Source organism: Acomys minous (assembly GCF_964271855.1).
Source record: "Acomys minous genome assembly, chromosome: 9".
NCBI classification, from domain to species: domain Eukaryota; kingdom Metazoa; phylum Chordata; class Mammalia; order Rodentia; family Muridae; genus Acomys; species Acomys minous.
Genome location: NC_140490.1, coordinates 68,648,349 through 68,664,233, shown reverse-complemented (window position 1 = coordinate 68,664,233; position 15,885 = coordinate 68,648,349). Strand labels below are relative to the sequence as shown.

Here is a 15,885-nt window from a genome sequence, read left to right as displayed (position 1 = left end):
CCTGCTTCCAAAGGAAACCCAAGGTATTTGTCAAAGGTCTCTTTAAAATAGACATGCTCCAAAACACTTGCAAACTGGATTAACATTCTAGGATATTGTAAGTGGAACTATGTCTTAAGGAAACAAGAAATTACTATATCAGTCCCACATTTTCCCATTATATGGTAATTTCTAGAAGGATGTTTTGCAATAAAGTTTTAATTTAGCATCTTGGATATCTAGAGTTCCCAATGCCTGAAATTTTACTTCAGCGCTGTTACTAATTGAGTTGTTCTTTTCTACTGCTCAGTTCCAGGTTTCTGTTCCTTTCGCTATGGGCTGGCCATCCTTCTGCACTTCTGTAATATTACCATCATGGCCCAGCGAGTGTGTCTAAACCTCACAATGGTAGCCATGGTGAACAGCACAAAACCAGCCCATTCAGCAAATGACTCTGCGGTGGAGATTCTGGATGACGTAAAGGTACTTTGAAAGTATAAAGCATAAGCTTAAAACTTTAACTTGATAGTTAATTTCTATAGAGGCCAGATATTATTGACAAGATAATACTAATAATTAGAAAATGAAGCTCAAGCTTCAGTCTTTGAGTTAGGACCTAAATAATCATATTCTGTCACTAGAGAATAGCTTGAGGACTGAGGAGATGGCTGAGCTGTTAAAAGCACTGGCTGTTGTTCCAGAGGTCCTGAGTTCAATTTCCAGCACCCACAAGGCAGCTCACAACCATCTATAACCATAGTCTCATGCGCTCTGATGCTCTTTTCTGATGTGCAGACTTAAATGCTCATAAAAACACCCAAATATATAAACAAACCTTGTAATAAATAATAATAATAATAATAAAAAGAATAGTTCAACATTTTGGAAGGGCTTGTTGTGTGACTTCTATTTAAGGAATAACAAATCCCAAGAGTTAGAACTTCTTTAAAAAAGAACATTGGAGAAGAGATGGAGGCAAAAAGGGAAGGTACCTCACAAAGGAAATAAAAGAACTGGTTGACTTTGGTTGCAACCTGGCAGGATCTAAGAGCACCTAGGAGACACCCTCTGTGAGGGGGTTAACTGAGGTGGGATAACTCACTTTACCTGTGGACCACAGCATTCAGTGAGCACAGGCTAAGCATCAGTGCTCATCTCCTTGTTCTTCTTAACTATGGCTGCGGCACAGCACTTGTCTCACCCCTGCTGCCGTGACGTCCCTGCTGATGTCACGACTCACATCCTAGGGTCATGATCCAAAACAAAAGCTGCCCTTTTTAAAGTTACTTTTGTCAGGTAGTTTGTGACATTAAGGAGAAGAACAAACAATATAGCATACATATAAACAAATAAGCTAGGCTGGTCACATCCCTAAGATAGATAGATTTGCTAGTATCTCCAAAGCATTTAGATAAGAGATACTTAACCTAGAATTGAAAACATTAATGATAAAATATAAAATATGTATGCAAAATGACATTACAAGATAACAACGTCGTTCTGTGGGGGAAGAAAAACCTTAGAAGGAAGCGGAGATTACTTTACACAGACTAAGTGGGAAGATCACACTCCTGGGCCCCATGAGCGGCAGAGCACATCTCCATTGCAGAGCCCTTAGAGCCGGCTCCCTTTCTTTCTTTTAGAACCCTGTGTACTCCTGGAGCCTTGATATCCAAGGGCTTATTCTCAGTTCTGTCATCTGTGGCATGGTTGCGGCTCAGATCCCTGTTGGGTACCTGGCTGGGAGGTACCCGATGAAGAGGATAATTGGGTCTTCACTATTCTTCAGCTCCATCTTGTCCCTGCTCATCCCACTGGCCGCACAAGCTGGAGCAGCTTTGATCATTGTGTGCCGAGTACTGCAGGGAATAGCCCAGGTATTAAGACGCGATTTAAAACAGACACGGAGTTTGAATTCGGACTATTCGAGTTCAAAAGCCTTCGTCTTTTTATTTCAGGGGACAGTGTCAACAGGCCAACATGAAGTATGGGTCAAATGGGCACCTCCCTTGGAACGAGGCCGACTTACCTCTATGACTCTATCGGGTAATTATTTAAGCCAAGGATGGCTAGGCCCCATTTTCATCTCCTCATGGTCATGTTCTTTCTGAGAGACTTAAAGACGTGTGTTTGGGTTGCTGGGGGCCTCAGAAACAACCACTGCAACATTCTTGCTTTAATAAGGAGTGGGGAGATGGTTCAGTGGGTAGTGTTTGCCACATGAGCATGAGCATCTATGTAATATACCAGGCATGCAAAGCAGCACACACCTACGTACAGCCCCAGCACAGTTGGGGCAGAGACAGATGGAAGCCAGGGTCTCACTCAGCCAGTCGTGCAGAATCAGTGAGCTCTAAGTTCAGTGGAAGACCGTGTCTCAGACAATACAGAGGGTAAGAGAAAAAAGAGCCACAGGAACTGCAACCTCTGGCCTCCAAATGAATGCACATGGGCACACGTGCTCACAGGCATGCACATGCACACAGACATGCACACACACAGTTGGGCACACACACTCACAGGCACATACACGCACTCACAGGCATGCACACACACTCACAGAGTGGGGGTCAGAAAGAAAGGGGGAGTTGTTTAGAATGAAAAAGGGTTGTCCTTAAACAACAGAAAAAAAAAAGAGTGAAGCAAACATTTTTCTCCATTCCTCCTCAGCAACATGAAACGCGAACTTCTTTTATGGGAGACTGTTCATTACAACACGGGCTTATTCGCTCTCCTTTCAGATGCCTTTGTTAACTTAACAGGAATGTCTTCTGTGCCTCTTGGTTAGGGTTTGTAATGGGACCATTTATTGTCCTGCTTGTGAGTGGATTCATCTGTGATCTTCTGGGCTGGCCCATGGTTTTCTACATTTTTGGTGAGTCTCATTTTATAAAGGATACACACAAATCTAAATTTAATATAATGAACAATTTATATTAAAACCCTATTTTTAAAAGAATCCACAGTCTTCACTGAGGGGAAGAGAAATCAAGATTCAAAGGGGCTGATGATCAGAAATGCAGTTCATAATTTCATACTCAGTTTACATAACTACATGTTACACTGTGGCACATCTTCTGTAAAAAATCTCTGGGAGAACAGACCATCTCAACAGTTACCTATGCTGATTTCTGAGGTTATAGCCATAACCAAACAGAATAAACAGCAACTGAAATATAAAATAACCTTTGGGTTTCAAGCTGCAATACTTGCCCTATTGAGGAACTTCCTCCAACAAGACTCCATCTACTTCCCACAGAATCCACAACCTTTCACACCTTTCAAGTGTTCAAACACAAGAGCCTCTTGGGACACTTCACCTTCAAGTCACATTGCACAAAGTCACAATTTTGGCAAACTTTGGATTTATTTACTGTCTTAGAAACTTTTCTATCATTGTGATAAGACATCGTGACCAAAGCAAATTATTTAAAAACATATTTAATTTGAGGGTTTGCTTATAGTTTGTGAGGGTAAGTTCATGACCATCATGGTGGGGAGCAGAGCATCTGAAACAATACCTGAGAGCTTATATTGTGAGACTACAACCATGAGAGGCAAGGGGCAGGGAGAAAGAGACAGAGAAATTGAGAGGGAGAGAGAGAGAGGGGGGGGGGAGGGAAACAGACAGACAGACAGACAGACAGACAGACAGACAGATAACTGGAATGGCATGGGTCTTTGGAACCACAAAGCCTCCCCCTAGTGATACACCTCCTCCAACAAGGCCATACTTTCCCCTACAAGGCCACACCTTCTAATCTTTCCCCCAAAATTCCACCAACTGAGGACCAAGCTTTCAAACATATGACCCTATGACAACCATTCTCATTCAAAACCATCACATTTACCAAATAACTGCTTTGAAAGAATTATAGAGAGGCTGTCACAATGCAAAGTTAGCTCATACACTCTGCCACTATCCCAGATGCCTAAGAGAACAAGTGAGCTGAAGTTTTCAGAACCTGTCAAAACGTCCCATAGACTGGGTGCCTGAAGAATACCCCTGTTTCTTCACAAAGAATACATATAAAAGTCAGGCGTGGTGGCAAACAACTGTAGTCCCAGCACTCAGGAAGGCAGAGGCAGGAGGATCTCTGTGAGTTTGAGGCCAGCCAGGTCTACAAAGTGAGTCCAGGACAGCCAAGGCTACACAGAAAAATCCCATCTTGGGGAGAAAAACACATATAAGGAAATAACTGTAGGAAGGAGATGTTTCAGGTTAAAAAAGATCCTACTCTCACTAACTGTCCCTCTCATGCCTTCATGGGCTTTCTATTTACCAAATTACAGGAGAGTACAGGGCTAGAGGGCGTGCTGATATTTCTTCAAGCCATCTACAGCTAAGTCAGTGGGAAGAGGCATAGACTGAGTCAAAGGGCCACAGAAACCGCCTAATCCCCACAGTGTGCTACAGGCAGAGTCATAAGAGGGAAACCTGTCCACCCTCACAAGCACACTGCCCCGCATCACCACACTCCTCCTCTCTACTAATGCTGATTAAAATTTTGTGGGTGTGTCTAGCTCTGTGAAAGCTCAGTATGGCCCACTCTTGAAGGGAGCCGTTACAAACCTGAAAAGATAAAGGCCCAAGATGCAGGAACCCTAGGTGAGTGGAGGACAGACCACAGGGCTCACCGTCACTTCAGCATTTCAGTAAGATTCATTCCACAGCAAGGGCCCCGCAGTGGTTACGAGAAGGCTGTGCGAACGTGAGCCTCCCAGGGTTTCAGAGAAGAAAGAGCTGCCTTTGTAATGTGTCTCTTTGATAGGCATTGCTGGCTGCGTTCTGAGTCTCTCCTGGTTTGTTCTGTTCTACGATGACCCCAAGGACCACCCGTACATGAGCAGCAGAGAGAAAGACTACATCGTATCCTCTCTCATGCAGCAGGTAGGACGCTGAGCTCCTGTGGGAGCAGCTTCTAGATCCTGCGCCAAACATTGCAGCTGATCCTCACTCAGCATGACTCCTGGTGTTTTGTTTTTTTCCAGGTCAGCTCAGGCAGACAACCTCTGCCAATCAAAGCGATGCTTAAGTCTCTTCCAGTCTGGGCCATTATCCTCAACAGCTTTGCTTTCATATGGTCGAACACCTTCCTGATTACATATACTCCGACATTTATCAGCACCGTGCTTCACGTGAATGTTAGAGAGGTAAGTGTGCCATTTGTTCGCAGGTTTAACTCTGGGGAGGACTCCTTGTGTCTTGTGGCCATCATCTCAGCCTTTGCCTGTCTAAGTGGCTGGTGCTATTTCCCTGGAGACGCATGGTTTCCTACAAGTGAACTCTGCCCACACAAAGGGTGTTGGTATAAATAGTGTCTGGAACTCTACCAGCAACACATGTGCAGCCACATTTTCATACCGTCCCCCGGCTCCCCTCAATATATGTTGGCATGTTACCTGAGACATGTTACAAGTTAGTATTGTGGTGAATGCTTGCCTGCCTTCTTGGCACTCAGGGCCCAGAAACAGGCAGACAGCTCTAACTTTGGGGCTTACCTAGGCCACAGTGTGAGACTGTTATCTCAAAAAAAAAAAAAAAGAAAAAAGAAAAAAAAAGAAAAGAAGAGAGAAAGAGAGAGAGAGAGAGAGAGAGAGAGAGAGAGAGAGAGAGAGAGAGAGAGAGTAGCTTGACAGTGCTGTTTCTTCACACAATGGAGTTCTAATCTGAAGTTACTGAGCCAGCCCCTGCCACAGTGCACAGCTCTTGTCAGCCCACTACCTTGGAATAAAGCCACAACTACTAGCCTTTGGGTCTTACCCAGAAAGGATTCCCATACATCTCACCAGAAAATGGAGTCTGGCCTCCCAGCTTCAGAACTTTCTGTAATGTACTTGTTTCCTCAGGCTAGTGGCCAGCATAGTGCTGTGGTCAATCGAGCGCTTCTTGCTGATTCAACTTCGTCTTAAGGAAGCCGTGGAGTCATCCCTAGAGTTTACCATGGCCAGTTAGAGCAAGCACACAATTGTCTGTCATCGGTTACCAAAATCATCTCTATCATTTTCCTTGGGGCCGACACTTCCTGCTCTCAGCTGCCTTCTCTTGCAGTTTTCTAGGTCTAGTGATGCTAAAAACAAAAGTCTTGTGAGGATGATGACAATTCTTACCAACCCCAAAACTGTGCTTCTCTTCCCATTGGAACTCATGGTCCCAGGCACGGTTTTGGTGTCGTATTTACCTGGATGGTTTCTTGCATCAAAGCTACGTTTAATTCATTCATTAATTAGGTGGGACTTAGGTTTGAACCCAGCACCTTGGCACACTCGACAAGAACTCTACCACAGAGTCACATCCTCAAGCCCAGAGTACACATTAGTCACTGAATTTCAGCGAAAACACTGACTTTCCAGGACTGCCTCCATAATATGCACTCAGAACAATGTTTCCTCCTCAGAATGGGCTGCTGTCCAGCCTCCCCTATCTGCTTGCCTACATCTGTGGTATCGTAGCAGGTCAGATGTCAGACTTCTTCCTGTCCAGGAAGATTTTCAGCATAATTACCATCCGGAAACTCTTCACCACCTTAGGTAAGGAACAGCCAGGACACACAAACGCTTGGGGACTCCTTCTGCCCCTTGTTCAGAAGCAACTAACCACGCTGTCGGCTCTCTCTGCAGGGACTCTCTGTCCTGTGGTCTTCACCATGTGCCTGCTCTACCTGAGCTTCAACTTCTACAGCACCGTCATTTTCCTGACTCTCGCCAACTCCACACTCAGCTTTTCCTTCAGCGGACAACTTATCAATGCCTTGGATATTGCTCCCAGGTAGGCCGCTCTTAACATTTATTTATTTCTGCATTAATAAGTAAAATCACATATATTTATTGTGTACAGCCTGGCGTTTTGAAATGGAAGCATCATAGAAAGACTGAATGGAGCTGAGCAACATAAATATTACTCATGTGGTTCTTTTGTGTGTGTGTGTGTGTGTGTGTGATAAGAATGCCTAAATTCTATCAAAGCCATTTTCAAGAATACAACGCATTGTTGTTATTTACAGTCACTGTACTGTGTGATGGATCTCTTGAAATAATTCCTTCTAATTGAAATTTTGACTCTTTCAGCCATTATCTTCCTAAAGATCTCCCTTTATCGATAGGTAAAACACCCATTCTGTTCTCTACTTAATGAGTTTGGCTTCTTTGTATCCCACATGTACGTGACATCGTGTCATTTGTCTGTGACCTGCTTATTTCACTCAACATTATATCCTCCAGGTTCATCCATATTGCTAAAAATGACAGGGTTTCCTTCTTTTTTTAGGAAAATAGCCTCTATTGTGCATACAGAGCACATACAGTCTTACCCAGTTAGTGCTGGTGGACACTGCTCTTATCTGTGATGCTCTTGTCTGTGGTGAATAATGTAATAAACACACAACTGTAGATATGTCTGACGTACTGACCCAGCCTCCTTCTCATATGTGCCTAGTAGCCAGCGTACTTGGAAACACGGTGAGGTACCTATACGCTGTTGGTTATTTTTAGGTACTTCTTGAAAAGTATCTATTTGAGTTCTTTGCTCAAACGTAATTAGGTTGATGCTGAGTTGTGTTTCTGATGTGTTTCCAATGATAAGACCCTATCAAATGTGTGTTTTACATTTTTCCTGTTGCAGATATTGTTTCTTCACTCCACTGGTTGTTTCCTTGGCCTTGCAGAATGTTTGTACTGAAGTAATTCCGTTCTTCTCCGTTTGCTTTTGTTGCTTGATATTTTATTTTTTAGTCATATAAAAAAATCATTGTCCAAATCAAAAAGCTTGGTGTTTCCTACAGTGCTTTTCTTCCTTCCTTCCTTTCTTTCTTTCTTCCTTTCTTTCTTTCTTTCTTTCTTTCTTTCTTTCTTTCTTTCTAAAGAATTGGTTTCTCTGTGTAACTCTGGCTGTTCTGGAACTTACTTTGTACACCAGACTGGCATTGAACTCAAAGATCACCTGCTTCTGTCTCCCGAGTGCTGGGACTAAAGGTGTGCATCACCACACCCAGTTCCTACAGTGCTTCTTTCTCATAATTTTACAGTTTCAAGTCCTTTTGAGTCAATGCACTGTATATTATCTGAAGAAAGGCCCATTCCTGTTCTCATCTGTAAGTAGATGTGCATTGGTTCCAGCACTATTTATTGCCCTTTTCCCATTTCCTGCTCTTGGCAATTTTGTTAAAAACTAGTCCTGCCGTAAGCACCTACTATGTTAATTTCTCGGCTTTCTATTTTACGTCATTAGTCGATGTGTCTACTTTGATGTCAGGCCCCTTTGACTGCCATACTGTGGAGATATTTTTGAAGATGGGTAGTGCAGGTCTCCTGCTTTGTTCTTGGTCCTTGGAATGGCTTTTCCTACCTTTGCGATGTCTTTTTCCTCTGCGTGTCTTCGTCTGAGTCATCAATGCCCTATAGACTTAGAGTGCAGGGCAGTCAGCTCCTTGCTTAAATTTATCCCTCGCTACTTTTTTTTCTAGTTCTCGTAAAAGAGATTATTGCACTTTTCTCAGTTTGTTATTAAGTAATGATTTTAAAATAGCGTTCTTTCTGGCATGGTGGTCTGGAGGTAAAGGCAGGAAAAGCAGGAATCCAAGGCCAATCTCAGCTGCTTAGCAAACTTCTGGCCACCGTGGGCCATATAATGTCCTATCTCAAAATGCCCAAAGGAGAAAAGGGGAAAAAATGTTTTCTCTTTCTTTCTTGAAACCTGATCTCAGGGCACATTAGGATTTTAAATATTCTGAAGTTCACGGGCAGAAGAGTTAACAGTTCTGAGGACAAATCTGGGTGATTCAAATATAATGATGTGGAGAGTTATGCACATAGACTGCACACCTGTTACAGGTCTATAAAGAACATCCCAGAGACGGTCAGTGCCCATTTCAGTGTCAGAGCAGTGGATTATTGGTCTCTACAGCCATTTACCTCAAGCAAACCTCTGCCTTGGTGTCCTGGGAGTAAAAAGAGAAGGTTTCCCCCAGGAGTTGTTAAGAGTACTAAGGACCCATGTGTTTGCATATATAATCCCAGCACGCAGGAGGCAGAAGGAGATGGACTGTGAGTTAAGGCTACTTGTGCTATAGAAAGAATAATTTAGTATAAATGAAATAGTATTGCTTTGGCATATGTCGGATGTCGTTGGGACTGTCTACAGCATCCTTCCTCCTGTCTTATGCATATTGCGATGCTAATCTCATAGCAACTTCTACTTACTTTACTACCAACGAGACTTATCTTCAAATACTTAATTTTTAGGTCATGGCCACTGGTATGGAATGTGCTCTCAGCTGCTATGGCAAATACTTGAAATAAATCTATTTATAATGAGGAAGGGTTCAGTTTGCGTCACAGCTTGGGGGACTTGAGTCTTTTATGGGTTCTTCTCACCCTGTGGCAGGAGTGCACATGAACCAAAACTGCTCCTCTCCCCCATCTGGGACATAGAGGCGTCAGGAGCAGAAGGGCTACATCGCCTTTGAAGGCATGTCCCTGAATGACCTAAAGATTGTCCGTTAGGTCACACCCTTTTACCACCTCCTGTAGTACCAAACCAACCTAGCAATCCATCCCTGGCAACCAAGCCCCTCACACACACATACAAACTGCAGCAGGATCCTACCTAAGATTTTAGTTCATACTTACTTAGTGTGAAAACTGATTTTTATTACCATCTGTCCTTTGAGAGATGTGTGTGACTAACAGAAGCAGCTCTGTGATTCGCACCAGCCAACAGACAGCACTCCTATTGTTCCGTGGGGATAACACTCCATGGAGAACACAGACAAAATATTAACAGGATTATCCAAACTACCAGCCTCTAGTGAAGTAAAACAAAACAAAACCAAACAAAATTGATGTCACAAATTTGAGGAGAAACTTGTCTACCAGGTCTACATAAAGTGAAAAGAACGTATGTATACAGCTCATTTACTTAGTTTCAAGAGTTCCCTTTTTAAAAGCCAGGAAGTATTTTTTTCTAATTGTATGGGACTATATGAGAACACAAAAATTATTTAATAAAGAATGTGCATCATCAATTGCTTCTCAGCCTCTTGGCTAAGATCACGTGTAGAATGTCAATATCAATTAAAATATGTTCTCTTAAAAAATACAACTATATTCACAAATAAGTATATCTGTAAAATATAAGTAACTGTCATGTTAGGTTTACCTTTTGTGCTTTTCATGCCCTGGTGTAAATATAATAATCTTGTCCACGTGCTATGGGTGGCGAAACAAAAGGTGGAGGCAGTGAAGGTTCACACCTAGGTACATTTTTCTGCAAGACTGGCGATCTATAGCAACTGTGGCCTCAGTCTGTCTCCCAGCACCCGGCAGCTAAGATATCTAAGCGGGCAATGGCTTGAGTGGCATCTAATGTGTCCAAAGCTGCATCATTCAAATGGGCTTGAATTCCCTGTTAGAGCAAAGACAGGTCTGAAAGGAAGCGGAGTCACACAGATGTGGCCTCATGGAAGTGTTGAGAGGTCAAGACTGAGTGAGACACGAGCAGCCGGGGACGTAGTAGGCTGCCATGCCTCTGGGGAGTCAAGCACATCCTTAGGATGGTCTGCCTGTGGTGCGCTGAGACAGCAGTGCCATCCTGTAAGGCAGCTGCAATAATTTTAACTGTTTCAGTTAGCTCAATCAGTGAGGGGATTTCATGCCTTTGAATTCTCCTTCCCTCCCACAGTGGACAGTACCATAGCTCAGACATCTTAATTGTGTTCAGGTTTTATTCAGGCATTTTACACTCAAGTATTAAATCGCCAAGGCTAGAAGCCCACTGTAATGTTTCTTCTGTTCTTAAATTTGCTTACAAAATAAACCATGTGCTACTCCAGCTAAAGAATAAACAAATTACAGATGAGCATTGTATAAAAATCTGCTGTACATTAAAGCAATTTAAAGGCTGCCATAAATTAAAGCAATTTAAAGGCTCTGTTGCTTTCCTGTATCAAATCCCCACTGTTAGTAGGGGGCTGAGGAGGTGGGAGATACAGGATAAAGCTCATATTGGCCTAGCCTAGGGCAGGGAGGTGCGCCATCTTGTGGTTGCATCGTGAATTTCAGAGGACGTGTCCTAACAGCCAGACTGCCTCAGCCTCCCAAATGCTGGGACCGAGGGTAAGTCGTGTGTTCAACTTCCTGATTTCTTGTATGGGTCACATTAAATCTGGAAGGAAATATGGATTTGCTACCAAGAAGAGACACAGATTAAATGTAAGGATTCAAAACTCAACAGAATAAAAAGAAGCCTGGCAACACTATAATACCAGATAAAGTATACTTTAGTCCAAGATGCAGGGCTAGAAATTTTTAAATGTACTTCATAGTGGTAAAGAGAAATATATCAGACCTCTACGTGTGTGTGTATGTGGGAGGTCTGTGTCTGTGCCTCTGTGTGTGTGTGCATGTGGTGATCAGAAGACAACTTTGAGAAGTCAGTTTTCTCTTTCCATCTTTATATGGGTTCTCAGAGGTGAACTCAGGCTGCCAGGCTTGCCTAGCATGTGCCCTTACCCACTGAGTCATTCTTGCTAGCCCATATGTTTTTATTTACATTCGTCATGAACTAAGGGAATTCAAAGAATTAAGAGGTTCAACTGATCTAGCCAGGCACTACACTCGAATAACTAGACACAGCTACAAGTCAGGGACTTTGAGGGGTCTTTTTAGATAATACATAATAAGAGAGAGAGAGAGAGAGAGAGAGAGAGAGAGAGAGAGAGAGAGAGAGAGAATGAAAATGATATTGATGATTAGAAGAACAAATGAACACACCTGGCCCAATTGACATAGGTTAGACAGCATTCAGTTAGAACCAAGTGTGTGATTTTGAATGGCCCCTAAGACTTGACGGAGGTCGACAAACATACAGGATCATAAAGCAAGCTGCATCCAATTCAACATGGCTGCATTCACCCAGAATGTATTCTCTGGTCACAGTGGCACATGGTTACCGCTGAAAGGAAGAGAAGAAAGCCATAGCAAGCTATGGCTTTAGGAAGAAATTCTTACATCTCTATTCATCACCAAAAGTGAAGCCATACTTAATTATGGGGCTGCATCTAAGCTGCATGGGAGGCTTGCAATATAGATGTTCGTGAACAACAGGCTCACACCAAAGACATGGTTCAAGGGGAGCTCAAATACTTTTAGGGACCCACACAAGTGTCTCCATTTATTTTAAGATAAAAGACAAAACACAACCTTTATGGTGACAGGAAATGGCTCCACGCATTTGTCCTTATATCAGAACATGTGTATATATATCCTAGGGCTTTTATGGAGCTCATAAAAACTGAAGCAACAGGGCTCAAAACCGTCATAAGTGGCTCCAGTTTCATCCAAGAGTTCTGTTGCTTCACCGAAGAGGTGAGCTCACAGTGAGTATTCCTCACAATAGGACAGTGACGAGGACAGCATGCTAGTACGATATACCGTCCACCTCTCCCGAGACTCAGATCAAGAGTCTAACCTGGGACCTCACAGTGTTTAGGGATCCTGGGCAGAGGCTGAGAAGTCAGCAGACAAGCTCTATGCTCCTCCCACACTGAATATGGCCAGGCAATGTAGAAACAGTATGGACAAGGAAAGAAGACAAAGGAATCCGAAGGCTCTCCTCCACGTGAGGGGAAAGACGGTCTAACACAGACCCTGTTCTGCTGGACTCAAGGACCAAGGCTCCCAGGCCTGGACCAAACCACTCTTAACTGAGCACTGCCTCACTCTTCATGGCTGATGGAGGAACTTGCCCTCTCCTTGGTCTACGACTTTCCACAGCTTCCTTGTTTTGTTTGTTCCTTTCCTGCTAAGATTGATCCGAACATACAGGATTGGCCAACCACAGCTGCTTATAAACAGCCTTGTCACGTCTTCATTGGTATATTGGCAGCAATCCTTTGCGGTCAGTAGCTCTGGGTCTTTATGATGAGACAGGGTGAGCGGAGTCCTTCAGTCAATCAGTCTCAGTCAAGTTCCTATATCGCCTTCTGAATTTCTTTGGCTGTACTTGGAAATCTCAAACACTGCTGAGTTTTCGCTCTAAGCATCCCATTTTCACTGCTAAGGTCAACCTTTCCGAAACATGGACCAATGAAAATGTTGCTACCTCTAGGATTATTTTCTGCCACGCTAATGCACTTAAGCCGAAGGAATGGGTATGCATGACGTCATTAATTCCCCCCCACTCAAGCCTCGTTGGATTGCGGTGCCTTTGCCTGAAGCATTTGTAGCACTTCCCACCTGTGTTTTCTTTCTCTTTGCTCTTTGTACAGATATTATGGATTTCTTAAAGCAGTTGCGGCTTTAATTGGAATGTTTGGAGGCCTAATTTCTTCAAGTATAGCTGGGTTGATCCTTAGTCAGGTAAGTAGCATGCAGATATGCATAGTTATCGTTGGCTATTAATTGTGTGAAGAAAGTTCACACACACACACACACACACACACACACACACACACACGGAGTGTGTAGCTGCTGAAATCAGATTTGGCTGGCTGAGGGTACTGCAAGTAATAAGATGAGATTTGCCGGAAAAGAAAAAAGAGAAAGAAATAGGAGAATACAGAGCTAAAGGTTGAGGGACAATGTCACCTCTACCAAGACAGGCAGTACACCTGCAATCGGTTCTGAATTACTTAAAATCCTCTTGATGGAAACAATTGAAATACTCTGACAATTTAAAGTTACTTAAAATACGTTCTTTTGGATGGTGGGATAGTTCAGTGGGTACAGTGTTTACTACACAAGCCAGACCACCTTGTTTAAATCCTGGAACCAACTTAAAGGTGGAATGAGAGAACCTACACAGCAAATGTCCTCTGACCTCCATACCCATGCTGCGCCACCTGTGTACACACACATAATAATAATAATAATAATAATAATAATAATAATAATAATAGTAATAATAATAATAATAATAACAACAACAACAATAATAATAACAATAATAATAACATAACAGTCTCATTGCCTTGTCTTGAAAAAACAAGTAGGAGAACATTTTAGAGATTCAGAAAACATGATTTCAGGGAGGTGAGTGGCCATAGGGCCACTGTCTGCTGTGGATCAATAGACAAACATTTATCCAAACACAGCAGAGCCAGGAAAAGCCTGCTATCTTAAGTGTATAGTGAGAAAGCCCTGCACCTCATTCTGCATCCGGAACCCTGACGGTCACACAAAGGCTGTGAGCAGAGGCAGGAATGACACCTTTAAGTGGCACCTGATTCAGTGTGTAGGATCCAGTGAGCTGAGAAGGCAGCAGGTCGATACCCTGGGAAAAGCTGCCGCCAGCTTTCTGCAATCATTCTCAAGGTCCATCTGCCCCACTGTTCATGTGGTCAGCAACATTTCTGAGACTTGTGATATATCTGTGCCTCTCTGGATATGTGCCTTGCACTTTCGCCTCATTCTCTGGGAGCCTGAGACCAGTCCCCTCTTGAAATACTGAGGCTAGTTAGCACCTGCTTCTTCTCCATCAGGGCTGGAGTGCTATTTCAGAACAGGCAGCCTATAGCACCGTGTGCATTTTATCAGGAACATGTACATGCAGATTACTTCCTGCAAAATGGAGAACCAAATGGAGATAGTATAATATATAAAAGGGTCCTTATCTACCCCAGCACCATCCCCTATGGATTCCACTAGCTCACAAACTGGTTTGTTGAAAGGCAAGCGCCCAAGTAGAGAAGTCCTGTTGGGATTTCTTCAATCACTCCTCACCACACAGCACAGGGCAGGGTAAGGTGGTCAGCACACACTACTGCCACTTTTCCTGTAGAGGAACCTCCCAAAGTGCTGCTTCACGTACTTATGATGTCATAAAGGCAGAAGACACTGCCAGAAAACACGGGAACTCCGGGGAGGGGTGCTGGCCTCACTGCAGAAGTGAAATTCAAGGCCACCAGGTCAGTTCTGTCTCTGAGTACAGGGCCAGCCACATCCTTTTCCTCCACTGAGTCTCCTCAATTCCCAGCTGAAAGAGCAAACTTCCCTGCTAGCTTCTGGAAGGTGTGAGGAAACGTAATTTCAGAGCTTTTCAGAGTTCTCTTTGCCCAGGAAGGAATCCTGCCTTTGCCTCAGTGTGAAGGAAGAAACACATTGAATAAAAGGTAAACTGAGCATGCGAAAACAGTAAACCAGTAAGAGTTTTACATCCATGTTCATATTTTGTTTCTTCCCAGTCTTTTTTTTTTTTTAGTTGTCTTTATTTTATGTGTAAGGGTGGGTTCCCTGCACATATGCCTGTGTAGCATGTGTGTGCTTGGTGCCCACAGAGTCTGGGAAAGAACATCATATTTTCCGGAGCTGGAGTCTGTTGTGGGATGCCACGTGGGTGCTGGAAATAGAGAGCCCAGTGCTCCAGGAGAGCAGCTAGAACCCATAACCTCTCGGCCCTCTCCCCAGCCCCATCAAATGCTCTTTCTCCTAACTGTCATGTGCCAAGAACTGGTTTTCAGGACCTTAGCTGTCTACTTGGAGCAAGTTAAATTCTTCTAGAAAAACATCCAGAACTCATGCTCCGTAGGGGTTCAGTACATATAGCTCAAAATTGAAAAATAACAAAATGCTTGAAGAAATGTGAAACAAACAAACAAACACAATTATTATAGCTTCAAAGATACTTGAAACAACACACATTTAAAGAAGTAATAAAAGAGATTTAAAATGTAAAAACCATGATATGTGACAAAGAATCTTATTTACCCCTCATAATCAACCATATAAAAATTAAAAACAGAAATATTATCCTTAATATAAGCAAAAGGAACCTATAAATGCTCTGCTTCTATTAATGGGAGAGTGAGTGGTTTATGTCAATTTCCTTCCTTCCTTCCTTTTTTTTTTCTTTCTTTCTTTTTTTCCTGAGACAGAGTCTCTCTGCATAGCCTTGGCTGTCCTGAACTAACT

General features: G+C 43.1%; 1 protein-coding gene across 5 annotated transcripts in view; it reads left to right on the top strand.

Moving 5' to 3' along the window:
* Window positions 1-15,885, top strand: part of SLC17A1 (solute carrier family 17 member 1) — a 28,570-nt gene that overhangs the window by 6,058 nt on the left and 6,627 nt on the right. For 4 of the 5 annotated variants that reach the window (XM_084794730.1, XM_084794731.1, XM_084794729.1 and 1 more), the window contains 9 exons: window positions 290-462; window positions 1,623-1,856; window positions 1,938-2,025; window positions 2,768-2,854; window positions 4,752-4,870; window positions 4,972-5,133; window positions 6,378-6,510; window positions 6,601-6,748; window positions 13,245-13,335. In XM_084794730.1, the coding sequence (XP_084650856.1) occupies window positions 290-462; window positions 1,623-1,856; window positions 1,938-2,025; window positions 2,768-2,854; window positions 4,752-4,870; window positions 4,972-5,133; window positions 6,378-6,510; window positions 6,601-6,748; window positions 13,245-13,335 (1,235 nt within the window). The remainder of the gene's footprint in view (window positions 1-289; window positions 463-1,622; window positions 1,857-1,937; window positions 2,026-2,767; window positions 2,855-4,751; window positions 4,871-4,971; window positions 5,134-6,377; window positions 6,511-6,600; window positions 6,749-13,244; window positions 13,336-15,885) is intronic. The other variant, XM_084794732.1, reaches the window with a different exon arrangement.